This window comes from Nelusetta ayraudi, unplaced genomic scaffold (genome assembly GCF_046127955.1).
Source record: "Nelusetta ayraudi isolate G7.1 ecotype Tasmania unplaced genomic scaffold, CSIRO-AGI_Nayr_v1 ptg000053l, whole genome shotgun sequence".
NCBI classification, from domain to species: domain Eukaryota; kingdom Metazoa; phylum Chordata; class Actinopteri; order Tetraodontiformes; family Monacanthidae; genus Nelusetta; species Nelusetta ayraudi.
The window spans coordinates 5546866-5566116 of NW_027466103.1; the positions used below are offsets into that span (position 1 = coordinate 5546866).

The following is a 19251-nucleotide window of genomic DNA, read 5'->3' on the forward strand; positions in this document are numbered from 1 at the left end:
GAAGGCATGATAAAATAAGGTGATTTTGTTCAACCGCAGCTGGAGCTGGAGCTGCAGGTGGAGGAGCTGGAGCTCCAGGTGGAGGAGCAGGGAGAGCTGGAGCTGCAGGTGGAGGAGCTGGAGGAGCAGGAGGAGATGGAGCTGCAGGTGGAGGAGCAGGAGGAGCTGGAGCTGCAGGTGGAGGAGCAGGAGCTCCAGGTGGAGGAGCAGGGAGAGCTGGAGCTGCAGGTGGAGGAGCTGGAGGAGCAGGAGGAGATGGAGCTGCATGTGGAGGAGCAGGAGGAGCTGAAGCTGCAGGTGGAGGAGCAGGAGGAGCTGGAGCTGCAGGTGGAGGAGCTGGAGGTTGGGATGGAAGAAGAGGAGGAGGATGAGATGAAAGGAGAAGCTGAAGAAGCTGCAGGTGGAGGAGCAGGAGGAGCTGGAGCTGCAGGTGGAGGAGCAGGAGGTTGGGATGGAAGAAGAGGAGGAGGATGAGATGAAAGGAGAAGCGCTGAAGAAGCTGCAGGCTGAAGAGCATGTATGTGAGTGAGTGAGTGTTGCTGCTGCTGCGCCTTTAAGGCCGCTGGAACTCCACGTCCTGCTGCTCCGTGGGTGCACGCGTTCAAAGTTTGACTGTAGGGGGGGGAACGGAGGGAACGGCGGAGGCGGCGGGAGGCAGCAGGATCGCTCCGACGGGACACAGACGCGCACAGGCAATCACCACCACGACCACCACCACCAGCATCAGCATCAGCATCAGCATCAGCATCATCCGGCGGAGGAAGGAGGAGAAGGCGTCGCGTCCCGGCGAGGAGAACAATGGAAGAACAAACTGCCAAATGCGCAGATTGTCGAGGAGGACCGAGAGGACGGGAAGGTTAATGGAACAATGGAACACGGTGTTTGGTGAAAGGAATCTGATCTCTCTCTCTCTCTCTCTCTCTCTCCCCCTCTCTCTCTCTCTCTCTCTCTCTCTCTCTCTCTCCCTCTCCCTCTCTCTCTCTTACACACACACACCCTTTCTGCCCTCGGTCGACCATGCCGCTGCTCCTCCGCACGCTGCTCTTCGCGTTCGTAACGCTGCTGGTGGTGGTCCTGATCATGGACGATATCGCACAAGTGGAGGAAGAAACTGCGTAAGTAGCCTTCCGCCCCCCACCTCCTCCGTACCTCCCCATGTTTGCTTAATCGCTCGTGCGTAGGAAGCGTGCGTGGATGCAAAGTGCGGTCCGCGTTTCCCGCATCGTATCACCGGAATCTAATGAAGTGCGCGTGCGTGCGAGAGAATTAGTGAAATGACTTGATTTGAATAGAACTGGAGTTGAGTTGTGTGTGTGTGTGTGTGTGTGTGTGTGTGTGTGTGTGTGTGTGTGTGTGTGTGTGTGTGTGTGTGTGTGTGTGTAAGGGGTTGGGGATTTGTTTTCACGTTCTCACTTGGCTGCAGCAGCAGCAGCGGCAGCAGCAGCGGGAGCAGCAGCGGCAGCAGCAGCAGTGGGAGCAGCTGCTCCGCCAGCAGCCCGCCTGGCTCTCCCAGGACCAGGCTATTTGTCTTGCAGCAGTGTGCGGGATAGGTTACACTCTCCAAGAGGAGGTGGATGGCAGAGCAGAGTTGGTGGGGTGGAGGGGGGTGGGGGCAACAGATTGCAAACAAAAGAGCTTTTTGCCCCCCCCCCCCACCATCACCACCACCCAATCCCCTCCCCAGTTTTTTATTTATTTAAAATCTTGCTCATCATCATACTTCGTTGTGTTCAAATGTGGATGCTGACCCCGCCCCCCAAGAAAGAGACATTTTAACTCACCCACACCACTTTAAAAGCTAACAAACGTCGACTGCCATCGGTGTAACGTCCTCGTCCTCGCCTACTCCCTCTGCTGAGATGCCACGCTGGAAAAGAAACCCCACGAAGAGACTCTCTTGTGAGTGCTTCTGCAGTTCTCCCTACTTTCCCACATTGGGGCAGGGAGGTCGTAGTTTTTCGATTCAATTAGCCGTCTGCTGCCCACGCCGTAATGAGGTCACATCAGCTCAGCAGAGCTGATTTGGTTTGTGCCAAGAAGGAGTGATAAAAAAAAAAAAAAAAAGCTCCAGAATCAAGACGATGGCTTCAAATGTGAAGCAGCCGAGTGAAATGAGTGCAGCAGCGCAGCAGCGCAGGAGTGCAGTAGCAGCACTCAATCCCACCCTTCTTCTTCTTCTTCTTCTTCTTCTTCTTCTTCTTCTTCTTCTCCTCCTCACCAAGCTGCTGCTACTGCTGCCCGCTTGTCACCATTCAGGTCAAACCCAACCAAGGTCAAAACACCCCCACCCACCCTCCAGAAATAAAGGAATGCTTGAAACTCTAAATGCACGGTTTGTTTTCTCGCGAATGCATCAAGACGTGATGTTTCGCTGCCCCTTCGAAGATGAAACCCACCGTCGGTGTAATGCGAGGCTCCATTAAGCGTCTGCTCATTACATCAGTGAATGGGCCCATAGCGGCTGGCGCTAAAAATACCCCCCATGCTTTTTTTTTTCACCTTGGTTCTCTTTCTGTCTGGAGAAGACACTCAGCCCGGTATCCAGTGCGCCGGCTGCGTACGTGACGTGGTTACGGGGAGGATTGATCCGTAGCATCCGTCCATTATCGTCTCAGGCTTCAGGCTTCCTTATGACTCCTAATTCAGTCTCAGGTGTTTTATTTTTCCTCCCTCCTCCCTCCAGAAATAATGGACATTCAAAGAAGATGAACTCGCACCGACTCCTTCCCAAACCGCACAGGTTGGAAAACCAATTACACAAGCACGCACTCACTCTCACACACACACACACACACACACACACACACAGACACTCCAGTACCCACTGGTCTTTCTCATATTTTCACCCACAATTGGCTGTTTCTGTCCTCTGCAGCCTTGAACACAGTGACTCATTGGCTGAGTTTCGGTGCGTCTCATTACTTTCTGCAGCAAGGAGGCAGCTGACATAAATTCCCATCAATCTGCCCCGGTGTCTGCCTTGCAACGAAAACACCTGTCGGACGACAATGGTGGCGAAAAAAAAGAGTGATGCGTTTAAGCTTTCGCCGCTTCGTTGCATGTAAATTAGTGTGAGAAGCAGTCAGAGGAGTGCCATCATGTCGTGGTGGAGGAAGTGTTCCTCTGGGAATAGCAGACGCCCCTCTTGGCGTTGATGCTCTTTATGGATAAAGAGCGCTGATGCTCTTCACTGATTTTCATTTGCACCAGTGACAATACGCACCTCTCATCTGTCAAAGTTATGAGAGTCAGAGTTGAGAAAAGTTAAAGCGCTAAAACACACTTTGTGATGTCACAAAGGGCACTGTCACTATCCCCGATGCCTCCCCCTGCTTAGAACAGCCCCACCCTCGAATACATCAGGACTCTTTCTTTAACGCCTTCCAACCATATGGAAGGTCCAGCAGCAAAGCATGAGTTTTTATCAGGAAGATAGCCAGCATTTTGTGGAAGGCTGTCAACAGCATATGCTGTTTTCTGGAGATCTGAGCTCTGGGGATAATTAATCAAGCGAGGCGGCAGTCGTGCATGACAGATCTAAAATTGAGATCTGAGTTTCTAAAATGAAATTAATGTGAGCATGTAAAGATTGCATCTGTATTTCAATCTCTTAGGTTACTGAAGTGACAATTGTTTTCTCTCTCTCTCTCTCTCTCTCTCTCTCTCTCTCTCTCTCTCTAGGCAATTGGTTATAGTAATAATATAGTAATTATAATTCTGATTAGTCGGGAGTACATCTAAAGTAAGGTCCCAAGTAAACACTGCTTGATTGTTGGAGTTACTTAAACTTGTGATTACTTATACTACCTGTTTGTCTTTACTTTAGTGCAATCAGTTTACATGGTTTTTTTTTTAAAGTATTGATATCTAATTAGATCATACAGTCTATAGTGAGGATTAAAGAAAAAAAAAAAGAAAAACTCGCTCCGACAAAATGACAAATCCCAGATTTCCTGTCAGGCTGGACCTTACGTGACCAGCACAGTGTGACAACTACACATCCTTTCATTCCCATTTCAGAGAGGCTGCAGCGCAGGTGACCCCGACCGCTTCGACCGGATCCGGCAAAGATATAAATCATCACGGCCCGACTTGCAATAACACTGCCAAGATCCCGCAAGACAACTGGACCTTCAACAAGACGCTGTCCAACCTCATCAGGCAGGCTGCTCACTCGCCACAGATACCTCAGCCTTCTCACACACTGCTGCATCTCTCGAAAGTGGACTTGTATATATAAACATACACTGTATATTTTTTGGGGCGGTGCAGGAAGAGCATCTTGAGATTCCTGGATCCGGAGAGAGACATCTCCATTCTGAAGGGCACGCTGAAACCGGGGGACATCATCCACTACGTCTTTGATCGCCACAGCACCACAAACATCTCTGAGAATCTCTACCGTCTCCTGCCAACCGCCTCCCCGATGAAGAACCAGCACCACAAGCGCTGCGCCATCGTGGGCAACTCTGGCATCCTGCTGAACAGCAGCTGCGGCTCCCAGATCGACTCGCACGACTTTGTCATCAGGTTTTCTCTTTTATGTCCCTCTCCCGACGCCACGTAAACAGTGTGAATAATTTCCGAGCCGGATGTCTCCCACTTTGAATTAACAATGAGACATGCAAGTTAAATGAAGGCTGTTATTGAAATAGATGAGCACATTAGTTTCAATTTAAGGTTTATCTCCCTTCGCTGAGAGTTCAATTCACCGGCTGTCTGCTTTAATTCAGCTTCGGAGTCGGCGCAGGCACAGCTGGAACGGCATATATATTTATTTTCTCTTCTTCCAGAGCCGTTGCAATGGATTCAGGTTGGAACGGATCGGAATGGCCGAGAGCAATTAATGTTGGCATGATTGTACGTTAAATTGACACTTTAACATCCGGCAGGAAAGACATGGTGCTTGTCAGAGAAAACAGCAACTCTCTCGGGGGTCCTGCTCTCATTTACTGCAGAATTCAGCTCTCTCTCTCTCTCTCTCTCTCTCTCTCTCTCTCTCCATATATATATATATATATATATGTATATATATATATACATATATATATATATATATATATATATATATATATATATATATATGTGTATATATATATATATATATATATGTATATATATATACATATATATATATATATATATGTGTATATATATATATATATATATATGTATATATATATACATATATATATATATATATGTGTATATATATATATATATATATATATATATATATATATATATATATATATATATATATATATATATATATATATATATACATATAAATGCAGTATATATATTTATTTATTTTTAAATAACCTACATCTGGTGCTGCTTTGTGTTTGCGGCGGAAGCAAAGCAATCGCTGAGTGGGTCGTTCATCAATATTCATACATGTCACTGAAGGACAATAAGCCTGTCTGCAGTGATATTATGAAGAAAGGTGTGAAAAATAGGATTCTGGTTGCATTATTTGCACACAGCCAAGGACAACATGACAAAAATACGCAGCATTTGGATGCTTTCACCGGGAAAAAAAAAAATCAAAAAACATGCCATGATAGCGGGAAGGATTTTGGGTGTGACACATTTTAAATTAATGTCTTCAATGATTATTTCCTAGTCTGTTAGCTTTGTAATTTTATCATATTAAAAACTGAGTTTTTAGGATATATTATAAAATAAAGTATACTGCCTGCAGTTTTAACGTTAATACCTGTTTTATGCAAAACCTGCAACCGTTCCATTCTACTGTCAGCACTGCCATATGGTCACGTCTTTACAAGAGAATCCACTTTCTAAGTAGATATGAATATGTATGATTAGAAAATAAAAATGCAAATGCTTATTTTTTAGATATTTATTTCACTAAAAAAAAATGTTTCTGTTTATTGCCAATCGTTATCTGTAAAATTCTAGAACAATAAAAAAAAAAAGTTTACTTAATATTTGCAACCAAAAGAATTCTAGTTATAAAATATCAATACTAAGCCTGAATTACTAATTGATTGAGGCTTTTAGTAATAATACGCTGTCCTCTATTTTCTCATTCCTCAATACGCAGTGCAGACAGAAGCAACATAACCAGCTTCCGTCCGTGAGCTGATAAATGGCGAACGCGGCTCACTGATAAATAACTTTCACATCACTTTGCGCTTTTTCTCTTCGTCGTTCTGATTCAGCCGTCAGTGTGTTCTGACATTTCTGAGCGCCGCTGTGTTGAGCCGTTTAAGTGGGAGAGGTCACGGCCGGTGGACTCCAGCAGCTCGCCGACAGCGGCCGGGCACGGCGGGATGCTTGGCTGAAGACGGGCAGCAGGAAGTGCGTCTTTCTGAGAGGCTGAGGAGGAATTTGCTGTGGCATTCCAGAGCGATAACGTCAAGGCTAAATATAGTTGTCCGCCTTCGGTATTTGGGCGGCTTTAAAATAATGGGATAACTTGCTGTTGGCAGCGTTAGCTTGACCCATTTCCCCTTAGACCCAGTTCCATACCGATGCAATGAATCAAGGTGTGAAACATAAAGAAATGGCCAGCTCTGCGAGTTGCTGTGACACTTCAAACGACGTGGGATTAGATGTCACTGAGTTTTACAAATTGTCAGTGACATTGATAAAAACCAGCACTTGAGAGTCTGTGCGTTTTTGGTTTGTTTCCCTGGCGCTCTGCAGAGAAGAGGAGCTTCACAGTGAGGATAATTACTGCCTTTTGTGTTCGTCTGGCACGCTCCTCGTAGACGCTAACATCAATTAACTTTTCTTGCTTAATTTCACTGGTGTTTCTGCTCTGTTTCACTCCCGGTGGAAATCTCTGCAGGGGGGGAGTGGTTGGACTCGCTGTAGGCCAGGGACAGATGGGCAGTAAATACAGGGGGAGGCAAACAAATAGCGCTGTCTTGCCTTTGTGCTGCCATGAGCCATCAGAACAGCTGCAGTGTTCAGAGTCCAGCCTTTGGTGGCGCAGAATTTAGCTTAGAGCATTAAAAAAAAAAAAATATTGTTTTACGTCTCATGCTGGCTCGAGATGGATTTGGTTTTATTTCCTGAGTGTAAACAAAAATATGTAGCAGAGGCATCAGAAGGCGCAAGTTTGACCTCAGGGCTCCGTCTCGGCTTATTCATTCCGTGTAAGCAGGAATATCTTTTATATAATGAATAATCAATCTGCCAAGAAAGACAGAAAGCCCACAGGTGCATTCTGGGATGGTTGCAAAAGTTCATAAGGCACCAGCACACAACAAGCATGTAGGAGCGAGTGAGCAGAGAGCAAGGGCAGGTCAGGTGAGGAGAGAAAAAAAGGATCCACTTGTCTGATCACACGCTTCGAGTTGTTTACCCAAAGTGGCTCTGCAGGCCTGCAGAGATGAAATTACGATAAAAACTGAAATGATTAGTATTCGCTAGAAGACAGATGGTTCTCTTTCTCTCTCTTCAAACGACAACAAGAACTGGAAGTGCAAACTGTTGTCAAAGCTCAATTTTTGCAGTCGTATTTTAGTGATTTATTCATCGGGATCCTTTAATTTCTCTTTAACTGTCTGAAGACTGTGTGCTGACCCCCTGTAGCCGGCAAGCCTCCGAGTTTCCTCTCAGCGTGCATTTGTTGCTAAAATCTTAAGTGTGAGTGGAGGCGTTTGATGTCCTTGCACGATTTTTAGCGACATCAGAGAAAATAACAGAGAAAATAGAGGAATCATTTCCTGTTTACTGTTTGAAAGCAAACTGCATTTCCCCCCCAATTATTTTAATATTTAATTATTTACCGCGACAAGTCCAATCTTGTTTGCCTTACTTACTGAGTTAGAGGGTGCCTTTTATGAAAAACTGATTTTCTTTTTCTTTTTTTTCGCTCTTTAACATGTCTTTTTGCGCTACTGGGTTGCCAACAGAGCAGACCATCAGCGGCTTGTCCCAAAACACAGATTTAACAACATCGGAGGAAATTGATCAAATTTGTGAATGTAGCAGCAATGGTGATAACAATAAATAACAAAAAACAACAACAGCCCTCCCCAAAAACAATAAAGTTAAAAGTCCATATTTATTCATACATATACATGTGAGTGTGTTGTCTTGCTTTGAGCCATTCTTTTAGCCCTCTGGTGACAGTTTTTGTTTCAGTTGTTAGTTTCATGTGTGTGGGCAGATTGCTCCACAGGTGAGCTGCTTCTGTTGAGACGGCAGATTGTCCAAATGATGCTGCGAACCGGGGAACTACGCAGTCAGCGTTGCAGGAGGCTGGTGTGTTTGTTTGGCTGCACAACACAGAGCGAGGGCTCGTGCATGTGAAAGCACTTCACGCGTTGAACTGGGCCGTCTCTCTCCTCGAGGTGTAACCTGGCGCCGGTGGAGGACTACCGCTGGGACGTGGGCCTGCAGACCGACCTGGTGACCATGAACCCCTCGGTGGTCCAGCGGGCCTTCCAGGACCTGGCCAACGACGAGTGGAGGGGCCGCTTCCTCCGCCGGCTGCGCAGCCTCAGCGGCAGCGTGCTGTGGATCCCGGCCTTCATGGCCAAGGGCGGCGAGGAGCGGGTGGAGTGGGTCCTCCGCCTCATCCTGCTGCACACGGTGGACGTGCGCACCGCCTTCCCCTCGCTGAGGCTCCTCCACGCCGTCAGAGGGTGAGATTCTGCTCTTCAGGTTTTTCTGCACATCGTCTGTCCCTCCCGGCTAATAAGACCACCTGTGAGCAGCATAATAACAGGCTCGGTCGACTCTAAACTGCAACCCGGGTGGCTGTGGCTGTTCCCGGCGCTGCATTAGCTGACCAGCAGGGCGGAGTGCCGCTCTGATCTTTCTCTTAACTCGGAGGGGGCACCTTGAGTTGCATCACCAAGTCTGTCTTGATTAGGTGTGAAATGATCTGTGTGTGTGTGTGTGTGTGTGTGTGTTCGCGCGCGCCTACGTTTGAGTTTCCTATTTAATCAGTGCGGTAGGGTCAAAGCGCCGCTCCGGTGTTCGTGACAAATGTTAGTGAGAATTTAATGAAGGAACATTTGTCAGCCCAAGTTCATTTTTTTAAGCCTCACATGAAACAGCTGTCAAACAACAGATGAGAGACAACACATACTAGGATTTTTTTTTTTTTTTTCCTGTGCAGTAATCTGTTAACAATGAATTCATTGATTAATCAAACTGCATCCATTAAACAAATTATTCATTAACAGTTTTCCTGGATCACAGCTTTATTTCTTGAGTTTGGCTGCTGCTAAACATCGGTTCCAACACTGTGTTTCACACGGACCCTTACTGGGACAAACACGACTCCAGGATAGATCTTTTTTTATCCATCCTTTTTGGCTTTATGCGTTTTGTGTTTGTTGTCTCAGCTGGTTCTGGAGTAAAGAACATGCTGTTTGTCATTTTCACATCTTCACTATTTTTTTATTTTCTCCTTTTCAAGTAATCGTTTAATGGAAACAATGCTTCGACTAATCTATTACAAAAAAATGTTATAACTCTACTACAAATGTGCACACTAGACTGTTCATCCTGTCTTTAGCAGTGGCGTGGGCAGAAATGTTTGTTGCCTTGTACCAAAAATACAGAAAAACTGAAAGACAATGGGTGAAATACTGGCCGAGAAGACATTGTTGGCACTGTAAAAGCACGTTGCTTTCCAATCGGCACAATATCATTATTATATTTACTATAGTGGCACTTGAGATTTGAGGACTTTTGGCTGGATACTGGGCTGTGACTGTAGCATCAGGCCCACATTCTGCCATAATCGGGACACATAGACTTGTTACTGGTAGCTGCATTGTGATATTTGGTGTGTGAGTACAAAATGTGCCATAACTGTCTGTCTACAGCCATTTTAGTGTTCTGTGTCGATGATGTAAGGCACAGAGTTGATTGTTTGAAGTGTTCGGCAGCACTGAATTGCAAGTGTAGCAAAAAACTTATTTACCGCAGCCAGGAGGAATTAGTCAAATAGAAACAACGACGGCACGTTTTTAATCCAATTAGGATTGTTTGTCTGTTAAATATGGCAAAAAGCTTTGCTTCCTCGTCATTCTGCTGACTGAATAAACAGTGTGAAGGACTGTTTCTTGTGCAGCCATTGCATACGAGTTTCTGCTTGGCCTGTTAAATTTGATAATGTCCTTGATGTACAAGAAACACCTGTTGGAAAATATTCAAGTTGATTAATCAAAAACTATTAAAAAACAAAAAAAAAACAAAAAAAAAAAACAACTTTAAAAAAAAAGGCCCGGCACGTAAGAATAATTAGATGCATTTAATTCAATTAAAGAATTATGCAAACAATGTTAATCCCTTTTTGCTGATGTTCTACTTGATCTCACGTAATATATCCATATCAAAACATATTCCCTTTCATTCCAATCGACAATCTGAATCTGCAATACTACAAGCAGCCATTAGGGGGGTAACTAATGTTGGGCTAAACTCTTTCTGCTTTCAATGATATGTTAGATTTGCCTCAGGACAAATGAGCATCCTGGGATTGTTTTCAGAGGAACGGCCATGTCAGCCCTGATGCAGTTGAGATTGTTGTTGATGATACTACAGCTCTTAAACCACAAACACAGATGTGAAAAGAAGTGCGATAGCGGCCAGTCTTGCATAACAGCGGCCATGCTGGCCCTTTTTAACGCTGAAAACGAGTGTTTTGTTTAATCGAGCGCGGCATTTTTACTCTGTTAAGCTTTTATCCCGCTGCATTTTATCCCTCCCTGCCTTTGCTTCGCTCTCGTTACAGCCGCTCTCTTTCCTCCGGAGCTTTTCTTCGCCGTTCGTCGCTGAACATCCAGGCGTGTAACTGGGCCATGTAGTTAATGATCTGTAAGAGCAGTGATTTGCAGGGAAAGAATAATTAGCCCAAACTTTTCTTTGAGATGAAATCACACACGCCTGAGTAGTTTTTTTTTTCTCGTAGATTCCTTGGAAAATGTTACTCCTCTGAGTCCGAGTGTTCCTTCAGTTCTAGAGGAGGAATTCTTTCTTCTAACTCAATATCACCTTTTGATGGTCGGCCTTTTGCTCGTTAAAATGCTCGCCACCTGCCGCGGCGTTAGTGTTTGTCCTCCGGTCGGCCTTCGGGGCACCGAGGCGGCTTTAAATAGTACAAACTCTGCATGTTAACGTGACCCCCTCAGAAAAACCACCAGCGACGGCCTCCAGGTTGAAAAGGTGAATGGGTTTGGGTCACCTGACCACCTGCTTCTGAAAGCAACGTTTCTTTTTTCCTCCTCGCCATGAGCAGCACCTCGGTCTGGGTGAGAAAAGGCAGCTGCACAGGCAGCATGCGAGAAAAGTGCTGTTTTCTTTTCCTGAGGTAAAATAACACGCTGACCTTGTATGAAACACTGCAAACCCAAAGTAAACAGGCAGCCAGCCGAACTATTTTTTTTTTTTTTCAGTTTGTTTGTTTTTTGTTTTTTTTTTGTTTAGTTTCTTCTAATATCCTTGAATGAAGCAAAAACATTGTTTTGCTTTCCTGAATGGAAACCAGCTTGATTTGAATGATAAAGGTGGGGCGTGATGTTTTTCCTAACAGAGCTGCAGGCAGTATTGGATTCCTCTTTAGTTCAATCAACAGTGCAGCATTTAAAGACTCTGCCAGTTTACGGTAAAATATAGCAGCGTAGAGATGCTAATCCGGCCTAAGCGTTTTTCTCTGGAAATGACTAAATGTTCCCCTCACAACTGACAGCTTGAGATAAAGATTTCTAGAGTTCCTAAAAGAACATGTTTCGGCTCTCAATTGAAAAAAGAGAAACAAAAGGTCACTTATTGATTATCTGTAAGCAGGCGGCTCTCGAAGGGCCACTTTTGCCGTCTTCTCCCGACTTCACCAGCTGCAGCATTTTTATTTGAGTGGCCTTTTAGAATTCAGCCCAGCTCTGCCCGCTCCCGAGGACAATGCATCGCTCTTTAAAATCAAGTCCTGTTGGTGGAGAGGTCAAACCAAAGGAGACATAAAATACAACTGAACTAACTCCAAGCACGACAGCCTTTACTGAGTTCCCGTCCCTGCAATAACGTGTGTCTTTGTGAACAGGTATTGGCTGACCAACAAAGTGCACATCAAGCGGCCCACCACCGGTCTGCTCATGTACACGCTGGCCACGCGCTTCTGCGAGGAGATCCACCTCTACGGGTTCTGGCCCTTCCCACTGGACCCGCTGGGGAAACCAGTCAAGTACCACTACTACGACACCCTGAAGTACGAGTACACGTCCAGCTCCAGTCCTCACACCATGCCCTTGGAGTTCAGGACGCTGAGCGCATTGCACAGACAGGGGGCGCTCCGCCTCCACACCGGGACCTGTGACACTGAGTGGAGGCCGCAGACGGAGCCCGGGGAGAAATAACAGGAGGACCAGTTCCTTTTGTACTTTTTAAATCCAGTGAATGGAATGACCTTTTTCTATCTCGAGCTCTTTGGCGGATTCTTCCACTGGTGGGTTTTACCTTTTGATGACATTTCTATGGCAACCTTTAAAATAATGAGGACTTTTTGTGGCCAGCTGGTCATGGAGACCCTGTCACGTCTACCTGCTCACCGTATCTTTATTAGACAGTCCATTTTGGGCTGTTGTAGTCCACAAAGGGGTTCCAGGATGGCACCAAACAAGACTTTGGGGATTCACATTTCTCGAGCTGAGCAAAATGAACCACAAAACACCATGGATTATTGATACCCGCTAATATTAAAGGCCAAGTGTTCAACATTTAGAGGGATCTACTGGCATACAAAATGGAACAATAGTGAGAATAAGTTACTGAGTTTAAAGAACTGCCTTCATTTCACTAATAAGCATTTGCATTTAGATAAAGAGCAGGTCCTCTTGAAGGAAGGCGGCCATTTATCACTAGTGTGGTTCTCGTGGTCGAGACTGTGAATGTACTGGTGATTTTGTTATTTTTACCCTGACATCACGGATGGTACAAGACAAGACAAATGTAAGACGAGAAAAAAAAAAAACCTTCAACATCTGCATCTTTAGTGCATGTTTAGTGTTACACACTGGACATGTTAGGTAATTATTTATACATAACGTGTCAGTAATATAAGCAGTGTGGAAAACGCAGTGAAGAGGCCAGCTGTGGGTCACAGTTTAGGCCACAAGATGGAAGCACTGAAGGGTGCGGGAGGACGCAACACTAAAACCCTTTTGTTTTAGCTCGTTTTCATTCTTGTGGTTTTATGCTTTTGTATCTTCCCCCAAAAAACAACTTCATTGGTGCAGCAAATATATATGTACGTATATCTAGGAAGGTTTTGTCAAACCGAGCCTGCACATGCTCAGGTCTGGTTACCTTGAGAGACAAACTAGGGGATCAGAAGTATGTTTGATCTGACTCAGACTCTGTGAGTTCAGCAGAGTGGGGCAGCTGTTCACACTGGAGTGTTTGCACAGACTTCTCTGATGGTAAACTGTCTTTGGAAACTTTTCTCAAAGACAGCGAGGGGAAGGTTTGTTTGATGTCTGATATCTGTGGCGAGGTCAGACTGTGTCGCTAAGCTGTAGGTTGTGTTATTTTCCAACTATTAATGAATGTAATGGTTTTAGAGGCTGTGGGAAGAAGAAACTTCGCTGCAGCTTGAATCCTAAACCATACAGTAACACTGGAGCCTTTAAGTCATGTAAGATATTTTGATATTATTATTATATTTTCTTTTCTGGTTTAGTGTGTTATTGTGAATTCAAACTGCCAGCATTCTGTGCCTAAATTTGAAACCTGCCTGTTGCACATGTGAAGAGATGAAACGCCAGACCTTTTCCAGGTTTTATTTGAAGCAGGACTAGAAGACTACAGGAATGTCGGGTGGGGGTGGGGGGGGTGGGGGGGTTATCTATATTGTTCTGTAAAATTGTTCTATTGGGGAAGAATTGTACTTATATGTCTTTTCAAAGCTAATGTATGACTGAACACAGCTCCATTTTACTGCTTACTTGGTTAATGTATGTTTATTTTCAGCTGTCAGTTTTTTAAAAGGCCAGTCCTGCTGGACCTCACAATCAATGTTTTGGGTATTTCCATGCGACAAAATGCGGCATTAAATAAACAAATATCGCAAGACACGGCAGAAATATTTATTGCCACGATGCAACAGCTTCCCAGTCATCTGTCTGTTAAAGCCTTGTTTTGACAGGCTGTGCCTGGAAGGGCCTGCAAGCAGACTGTCAGTTTAGAATAAACAAGAAAGTCAAATGCGAGACGTCAGTATTCTCCGGCAGTGAAAAGGCTTGTTTGTTGAGAGATTGTTTCAGCTCGGAGGAGAAAAAAATAGAAACTTTCTGTGACCAAAACAATTAATCAATTGATAACAGTTTGGAAAATGATGTTTACATGGTGATCTTGCTGTGAATCTGCTGCCATTTCTCATTTTCATCCTGATTCAACAACTGTTAATAGTTGAATTGCAGCAAACAATGTTTTCTTTCGTATGTTTGCCAAAGTCACATTGTCAAGTATTTATTCGACCCAGTTTACTTTAGCTGCGTGTGGAGGACAAATTCTACTAAGTTGCTTTTCTTCCATGGTGGAAAACATCAAAAGATCAAAAAGAACAAACATTTGGCACATTTGGTCAATGAAACACTCCAAAAGAAGCTTCTTTATTTCATTAGTGACGTCAAACCAGTGGAAACTCAAGGAACAGCTTTAGGTTCGCATCTCATGGAAAAACCAAGCTGGGCTTGGTTTTCAATAAACTTCCAGGGCTGTGTTGTGTCTGAGTGTGGGTCTATTTAGGGTAATTAAGTCCTCAAAGAGACGCTACAGTGACGTCAGTTCATTTTACTGAAGGAAGTTCATCCTGTCGTAACACAAATGCAGAAATAGTCTTTAAGGGTTTTCTCTACAAGCCGACAGTAACGCAACAGGACGGAAAATTATACAGAATAAAACAAACCACATAAAGATACAATTAAATCTTTAAACTGAGATGAACAAGTCAATTAAATAAGCAGCCTCTTAAAGAACAGCCAAACTAAAAAATTACGCTTGATTTGAACTTGTGATATTCACACTCACACACTGTCTGCATACCAGAGGTAATAAATGCACCCAGGAAACCGTGAATGTCAACATTCACATACTGAACGCAGGCAAACAATTTTCTTTCTCCAGGACAAACGACATTGGAATGGGGTTGCAGACCCCTGCACACCTGAAAGTGGTTTTCAGAAACAGCTGCACCTGTATGCCATGCTGCACTATCACATGACACTCGGGATTATCGCAGAAGGTCACCTGGAGCACTCAGGCTGCCTGCAGACACCTAATCTCTGTGTCCTCTGCTCCGCTGTCGCTTCTCGCTAACACCATGCGGAGGGCAGGCGTCGTCCAGGGAGGTCTGTTCGTGTTTTGTCAACAAACTTTAGTGTCTCTGATTCAAAAAACAAAAATCCAACAAGCCAGTGTTGTATTCAAAATCGCACTTCCATTATCTCATAGCCCTCTCTGGCTCTAAAAATCAGATAACAACTGCAGTGCCAGCATCTGCCGCTCAAGCACTTGGTCACGGTTTATCCCTCTGCAAATAAAAATAGCAAATTTAACCAAGAGGCAGGGGAAATTCATATTTGCAATGAATGGCATCCATTATGAAACATCTGGTGAATATTTGCTCAGTTTCACATAATGCGGAACCCAATTTAGGAGTTAGTTTGAGTGGCCAGGCTTTTCAAGTTAGACGTTGCCTCATATTGAAGTGTTTGTAGTGTTGCTTAAGAAAGAGGCAACTTTTCTTCTTTGGTCAGATTTTGTCATTATTTGAAACTACGATGACACAACACGGTTTAGGTGCAGAAACACAATGCCGTGCGAGAGCACGGCTAGCAATAAAAAACATTGACAGTCTGACGCTACTGATACAATTGTACGAGTTACAGTGTTCACAGTCATTGCAAACAGATAAATCCTATTAACGCCTGACATTCACACTGTGTTTTGAGTGTTTGATCAAAGCTGAACATTGTAAGAAGGTCAAACTACAGCCGGTAGAGGAGCGAGACATTTAGGTTTTTACAACGCACAGTTTCTACAACACAGTACAAAAATATATGCTCACTTCACGGACGAATGGTCAGAAAACCTTCAGTGTATGTGGACAATAACGTGGTTAGTCGGTACAAATATATTCGCTATGAAAGTTTGGTTAAAAATATCTATTTAGTCAATAGGGTTCTTCACTATGTGCAAATATTACTGTCAAATACAGAAGGTCCTGCACAACATCTGTTGTTTGTTTAACATTTTATGACGGATGATCCCATCTGACTGGTATTTTCTGAAAGATCATTAAAATAATATTATGTGGTGAACCTGTATTTTCACACTGGCGGCTCACAGCTTTCAAGCAGGCACTGATTCTTTAAAAAAAAAAAAAAGAGAGAGAGAGAGAGAGAGAGAGAGAAAAAGAGGGCAGTTGTAAAGAAAAAGCATAAATGAAAACATTGATCGGGAACAAACTAAAGCTTTGTGACTCAGAGAACTCTGTGACTTGAGAGGAGAAACGGTCTGCCTGAACATTGAACGAAAGCACGGAGGGCAGAGGTGACGCAGAAATAACATGTCCTTTAAAACACAGCAGCAGAGTCGTGCACAAGGAGCACATGAAGTAAGACTTGGCAGCACAAAAATCACAGGAGTTGTCAAAAGAAAAAAAAAAAACAGAAATTGCCAAATGCTGACGTCCTCGTGTGATTCACCTGCAAGAAAAAGGTGAGACCTCTGTTATTTGACAGTTGGTTTTTATTTTTATTTTATCTGCCGTTATAGTCGACGGAGTGTCAGAAATGCTCTCCTCGTCGCCTGACTTGGAACTCGAGAATGTCAGGTAAACAGGACACGTTTTCCTTTGAGGAAGTGGTTGTGTTAAAAGACAATGGGAAAGGCGGAAGGGTGAAACCTAGTGTCAACATGGCAGCAGCAAGAAACAGTGTTTCTTTGAGAGAAAGAAAACTGGTGCTCTGCACACATTCTGAGCTATGTTCTACCTGTGCGGTTCAATTCTTCTGCATTTGACTCATGAGAGATTTCTGAACAGTGAAGAAACGGTGTGCACTGTGTGGTGCAATGATTGTCGTGTTTTGTTTGTCGCTGAGAACAACAGAACTATCTGTTGCTTTAACACAACTAACAGCTCCACTGCTTCACGAGCTACAATAATAATAATAATAATAATAATAATAATGATAATGATGGACCATGCCTGTATTTGACATCAAAGAGCGTTGAGTCATCGTCCTCATCGTTCTCCTCATTTAGCGGGGCCATCTCCACACGCTCGGCCGGGGTCGTTATAATGTCATACTTCCTTGTTTTCCTGATCCGTCTCCCAGATCTGCGAGGAAGAGGAAGGCGGCAAAAAAAATAAAGTTAGACGTGGGAAGGACAGAAAAATGCACCCATCTGGGGCCCTCCTGCAACTGAACGGCGTGACAGGAATGTGCCCTGCTAAATCAATAACAACGCTGCAAACAGCTTAATGTCATTTAGCAGACGACGAAGGACGATAATTGGATTGGCCGACTGCCGCCAAAAATGTGATGAGCCAGGGAGTCACTGAGAAACCAATACGTCAAAGGTACTTTTCGCTGAACTACTAAATTTAATATATAAAATTTAATTACTAAAACAGGCATGGGCAAACTACGGCCATATGTGGTCTGTTTATCTTTTTAATCTGGCCCACCGAACTTGAAGTAATAATATTAACATCAGTAAGTCATAAAGTAGCTGTATTTCATCCATTTCTTCGGTGTCATTTCAAGAGAGTCGTTTCAATAAAGGGCCAAATACCGTGGGGCTTTAAAGACATATTTTGCTGTAACTTTGCTTTTGTTCATTTTCAGCTGAAATCAAAGCACATGTTTTCTACGTATCCCATGATATTTCGGTTTTTCTCCTGTGAGGTGGGTCACCAAAACACCATCTGCTGCTGCTCCGGCCCCTCTGGCCAATTTTACATCACATTGTGGCCCCACCAGTCAAAAAGTTTGCACACCTCTGGACGAAAGATTACTAGTAAAAAAAAAAAAAGAAAGAAAAAAGAAAGAAAAAAGAAAAAAGGACGACTTCGATTTGGTCTGAATTCGACAAATAGAACTAAAATAAATACATCACGAAAGTTCGCTCTTCACAATCATCATCATCATCATCATCATCATGAAACCCTACCTGATCACTTTGACGACCAGGACGGTGATGAGCACGGCTGTTAGCACGCAGATGAAGATCACCACGTTCTTCAGGGTGGGCAGGTGCGTCATGAACGTTGAGATGCGGGATCCCACGGCGGTTTCGGTCACGTTGGCCGACGGTCCGTCCTCGGCGACGGACGCGGCGGTGGAGTTGACCTGTGTTGTTGCGGGCGAGTAGTGAATTTGCGGTTCGCCGCCGCCGACCCGCCACAGGGACGCGACGATGAAAGTTAAAGCGGCCAGGTGAGACGTCCACATGGTGGCTGGAAACACGGCGGGCTGTTCTCTTCCGTCACTGGATCCAAAAAGCCGAGTGCGACAACAGCTGTCACATTATGAAACGGTCGGCTTAGACACGCTGCTGTTTCCAAAATAAAGACAAGATGAGGCGTTCATCTCTTTGCTCAATTGCGCTTCTCCTCACAATGGGGCAATAAAAGGTGGTAGCTTTGCAATGTGTCGGTGGAAAAAAAAAAATACATAGATAACATACATACAAAAAATTAAAAAATAAACGCGTGTCTCCTCCTGAGGTGTGTGTGTGTGTATGTGTGACCGCGACCCCTTCCTGATTGCATTTGGTGTTTCGTGTGATGAGGATTATCCGCCTCCGGAAGCGCTGTGAAGGCTGGTCCCCGCTAGCAACCCTGTGTTGCCTTCAAGTTACCCTCGTAATTCCTACCATCTTCAAGAGGCACGAAGATTACACTGGGTGAGGGGCAAAACGCTGCATTCGGATTGTTTGGATACCAGTGATGTGAGGACACACACAAAGGAGAATTGAGAATATTCATATTCCCAGAAGACTTTGATGTGAAACTGGAAGTTATTTATTCTCTTGTCAAATGCTTTGACTATACTCTCTCTCTCTCTCTCTCTCTCTCTCTCTCTCTCTCTCTCTCTCTCTCTCTCTCTCTCTCTCTCTCTCTCCGTTCGTGTAGTTTGCGGGGTCTATCATGCTGCGTGCTGTTTAATCAATGCCCACCAGATGGCAGCACATATTAATAACTGAGGATACATTTCCCTCTATAACTTAGATCTGTTAGTAACAGCAACAGAA

At 44.4% G+C, this 19251-nt stretch overlaps 2 protein-coding genes across 3 annotated transcripts; one reads left to right on the forward strand and one right to left on the reverse strand.

Moving 5' to 3' along the window:
- The first annotated feature begins 770 nt into the window (after nucleotides 1-770).
- Nucleotides 771-14550, forward strand: st8sia2 (ST8 alpha-N-acetyl-neuraminide alpha-2,8-sialyltransferase 2). 2 transcript variants are annotated; one of them, XM_076037936.1, is made up of 6 exons: nucleotides 771-1115; nucleotides 2684-2740; nucleotides 4021-4161; nucleotides 4273-4530; nucleotides 8334-8627; nucleotides 12035-14550. In XM_076037936.1, the coding sequence occupies exons 1-6, from the start codon at nucleotides 1018-1020 to the stop codon at nucleotides 12345-12347; spliced, it is 1161 nt and encodes a 386-aa protein (XP_075894051.1). In that variant the 5' UTR covers nucleotides 771-1017; the 3' UTR covers nucleotides 12348-14550. The 2 variants fall into 2 exon arrangements, with proteins under 2 accessions (XP_075894051.1, XP_075894052.1); XM_076037937.1 differs by lacking the exon at nucleotides 2684-2740.
- A 214-nt stretch (nucleotides 14551-14764) lies between these two features.
- On the reverse strand, nucleotides 14765-18880 carry fam174b (family with sequence similarity 174 member B). The gene is made up of 3 exons (XM_076037939.1): nucleotides 18169-18880; nucleotides 17201-17332; nucleotides 14765-16697 (listed from the first exon to the last, which is right to left on the reverse strand). The coding sequence occupies exons 1-3, from the start codon at nucleotides 18447-18449 to the stop codon at nucleotides 16694-16696; spliced, it is 417 nt and encodes a 138-aa protein (XP_075894054.1). The 5' UTR covers nucleotides 18450-18880; the 3' UTR covers nucleotides 14765-16693.
- Between the last annotated feature and the right edge of the window lie 371 nt (nucleotides 18881-19251).